General features: G+C 47.1%; 1 protein-coding gene across 1 annotated transcript; it reads left to right on the top strand.

Moving 5' to 3' along the window:
- Positions 1 to 1109: 1109 nt before the first annotated feature.
- Positions 1110 to 2739, top strand: ascl1b (achaete-scute family bHLH transcription factor 1b). The gene has a single exon (XM_085461407.1). The coding sequence runs from the start codon at positions 1268 to 1270 to the stop codon at positions 1877 to 1879; it is 612 nt and encodes a 203-aa protein (XP_085317533.1). The 5' UTR covers positions 1110 to 1267; the 3' UTR covers positions 1880 to 2739.
- The last annotated feature ends 1223 nt before the right edge of the window (positions 2740 to 3962 follow it).

Genomic DNA, 3962 nt, shown 5'->3' on the forward strand with positions numbered 1-3962 from the left:
TCTAGGCACAGAGGGGCAAAAACTATCAGGGAATTTCGTTTTCTTCAAAAGTGTAAAGTGGCTTTGGATGATGTAATTGCTGTTTTTCACCGCCAGATGCTGCAAATGTCCTTTAGAAAAACACGATGCAAAACTCTCCGTTTCCACGCTGACCTGTTGGTGTTTTTGCTGTTAAGGAAAGTTTTACACATACAAAATATATTTCTAAGATTCGAGTCGATGCTGAATGAAACTAAATTCAAATAAAACAAACAAACAAAAAAGGCTTCAGTTTAGAAGAAAATGGTTGCATGAAGCTGTCCAGTCACGCTGTGGTGCTGAAATGTTGCATCCGTGCACCAGCACATTTGGGTTTGGGTTCATCTAGCCTGTATCATCCTACAGACGTAAATGGGATTATTATAACATAAGGGAATCTTTTTTAAAACACAGATGGGAAATGAAGAGATGCCGTGCATCTGAAAAAGATTTTTCCGGGATAACCTGTCGATTACGCGCAAACAAAGTGGACCTGCAGGGCACAGACTCGAGAGGTAGCCGTAATATTATATTTCCTTTCACAATCATCTCATGAATCGCGTCTCTGCGAGTTTTATAACTGTGTTCAGAGACACGCTTGCAGTTTGCAAAGCTGTAGCCTGGATACAGCAGAGAGCGTCCTTGGCATTTGCGATTGTAAAGAGCTGGAGGGGGGGGGGGGGGGGGGGGGGGGGTAAGACTGATAATTTGAAGACTTGCCAGAGGTACATTGTCAAATTCAAAAGGCATTTCAAAGAACCACACCATTCACTTTTTCATTCTATCTTCTTTTTTCTTCTTTCTCTGTCTTTTTTTCCTCCCTTTCTTTCTTTTCGCACGGTTGCAGACCGTTTGAATCGACCAATGGGCCTTCAAGTTAGAGACATTGGAATGTAAATGAGCCCAGCGCGTGCTCCCGGCACAGTGAAAGCCCGGGATTGTTTATTGAGCTCCCGGAGCCACGCGCCTGGCCCGGGGGAGTCGGTGTGCAGAAGAATCACACAGCGGGGGCGGGGCCTCGCCACGAAGCGTGCGTCTCAAAAAAGGGGTGGGTGGGGTGTGTGTTGGAGGCGCGTGTTGAAAAAGAGGAGTGCTGCCAAAGTTTGGGTCAGATCGGCTCGTGGAGTAAGCAGTCAAGAGAGACTTGGACTAGAGTTAGCCACACGGTCCCCACGCGAAGGACACGAGAGCTGTACACTGCCAACTCTTCTCCTCCTGCCACAAGTTTCAGGCTGTCCCTCTTTGCGAGATGGAAACCGCGACCATCACCACCACGCAGACTGCATTCACCTTTGGACTTAGCGAAAGACGCGCCAGCATCAGCCTGCACGCCCCGGCCCAGGACTGCTCGGTGAGCGCTGTGCACCAGAACACCAACGTTGCCGGCTACCAAAGCAAAGCCAAGGTGCTGAAGAGACAGCGCTCCAGCTCTCCGGAGCTCCTGCGCTGCAAGCGTCGCCTGAGCTTCAACGGCCTCGGCTACTCCATCCCCCAGCAGCAGCCTGTGGCCGTGGCCAGGCGGAACGAAAGAGAGAGGAACCGGGTCAAACAGGTTAACATGGGCTTCCAGACTCTGCGTCAGCATGTGCCAAACGGCGCCGCCAACAAGAAGATGAGCAAAGTGGAGACGCTGAGGTCCGCGGTGGAGTACATCAGAGCTTTACAGCAACTTCTAGACGAACACGACGCGGTGTCGGCTGCTTTCCAGTGTGGACTGCCATCCCCGACACTGTCCAACAGCTACTCTGCCGACCCGGAGTCGCCTCACTCCACCTACTCATCAGATGAAGGTGGCTATGAGCCTCTGAGCTCAGAGGAACAGGAGTTATTGGACTTCACAACTTGGTTTGACAGGTACTGAGGCTGTCATGTAAATGAACCGCATAGCAGCGTGTGCGCGCAAAAAAGAAGTAAAGCGTCTGACTTCTTCCAGAAATGCTTCGAAAGACTCGATAAAGGCATCAGATCTGTCTTGCTCTCTGTGCTTCCAAGTGATCTGTTGCCTCCCTCACTCGGGCTGCTTCTGCAGGAGCAAAGCAATAGTGACAAACAGGGAGAATGAGTATGAATGCGTGAGAGAGGGAGCATCTTGTTGCATAGAGCGTAGTCCTCACAGGAAGGAGGGAATTGGACACGTTGACGCGTGGAAGTAAAAAACTGTTTGAATAAGTGCAATTAAAATGTGACACAGCAGACTCTGCAGGGACGGCGCTGTCTACAAGATCTGTTCGTCAGTAGTTCATCAGACCCGGACTGCCTTCCTCAGCTGCCACATCTCTTGAAGATGTACAACATAAAAGATGCGTCAACAGACTTTTGTTTTTCTTTTTTCGTGATGTACGTGTCCTCTCCTTTCATAACAAAGCTGTACCATACAACAAACTGTTTTAACACGAAGACATATTTTTGTACATACAGTCAAACAGTGTTGTAGCAGAACGTTCACTGCCACTTTTTTTCCTGACAGTGTTTTGACAACCAGCTGTCAGCGGGGCGGCAAGCTGGCATGTATGAGTTGTGTGACTGGGCAGCAACATCAAGGCTACTGCCTGTAGTTTATTTGTGTGTGTATGTCTTTTTAAAAAAATAGTTGTCAAGGAGACATTTATTAATGTATGCACTCTCAGCTTCCCGTAGCCTAAAATGTAAATATTTGATTTTAACAGATATATTTTGTGTAAAACAAGTTTTATAAATAAAGATTAATCTATTTATATTATATGTTTTTGCAGTGGCTTGGTTCTTTAGCTGATATTGCGTGTGCGTGTGAGTCTGTGTGTGTCAGCAGCGGCGCTAATTGAGCAAACGAGGGAGCTTCTCTTTTATTCAAAGCCCCTGCATGACCTTTTGCCGACTTGGTTGGGCACACGGGAGAAAATTGCGCAGCTGGGCGAACACTCACCAACCATTATAAACGCGCACCTTCCACGGCGCTTTGTCTGCATTCAGGGCAGGGAGATTAATATTACGTTTCATCCATGCATTGTTTCTTTTGCGTACTCTGCTTTTACCCAATGTCCCAGAGTGCCTGGAGCTGAGGGAAAGGAGGGGGTGGGGGTGGCAATTCACTCAAAGGGTATAGACACTTTGAAATACAGCCTGGGGAAAGTCAGCAAGACAATGAGACGGGGTCAAAATTCTTATTGCCCGATTGAGATCAATCTAAATGAAACCTGGGGTTGTAGACTAGTTGTATCCCCAACTGTGTTTTTCATGGCGCACACAGGCCAATCAAAAAGCCCATCTCCTGCGAAATGGGGAGCACAACGCCCCATTGTGAGCACTATTGTGTGCGCCTTTGCGCCTCATTATACGAATTATTGAAGATCTTCTATTGTAAATAAACACTGATGCCGTGTTCAACTAAGCAGAACGAAGTATAACGAGTTTATTCTCACCTGGCGCGCCTTTGGGGTGTGGAAAACGGGAGCAAGAGAAGCTGCTCTTGTTTGTGAATTGTGAATGTACTTTTCCACAAAATTTAAAGAAGAGACGTTTTTTTAAATCACTTTTGATCACTTCATATATTACTTAAAAACAAAAAGTATGTAAACACAATAGCCCGATATCAAAACAAATTGTATATCCGGACAAAAACGTTAAAAAGTAGCAAAGTCAAGATGAGTAAGATGTCTCTCTCTCTCTCTCTCTCTCTCTCTCTCTCTCTCTCTCTCTCTCACACACACACACACACACACACACACACACACACACACACACACACACACACACACACACACACACACACACAATGGAGCCTGCAGGTGTAAGCCACGTGCCTGTACTTGGTCACAAAGGGCTCCGGCTCTCCCATTGGTTAATGGCTCGCGAATGTGAGCCCTGTCGGTGGAGGCAGTGACAAAATCAAACAAGTGATAAATGGCATTAATTACGCTCGGCATTATAACCTCCTACGTCACCGCGCCTCAAAGAGACAACTCAAT

Source organism: Copadichromis virginalis, linkage group LG7 (genome assembly GCF_057382275.1).
Source record: "Copadichromis virginalis isolate Kocher_CV1m ecotype Utaka linkage group LG7, C_Virginalis_male_GT1.1, whole genome shotgun sequence".
NCBI classification, from domain to species: domain Eukaryota; kingdom Metazoa; phylum Chordata; class Actinopteri; order Cichliformes; family Cichlidae; genus Copadichromis; species Copadichromis virginalis.

Bases quoted from the DNA above. Each gene is read 5' to 3' on its own strand.
- ascl1b (XM_085461407.1), top strand. From the start codon at position 1,268: ATGGAAACCGCGACCATCACCACCACGCAGACTGCATTCACCTTTGGA.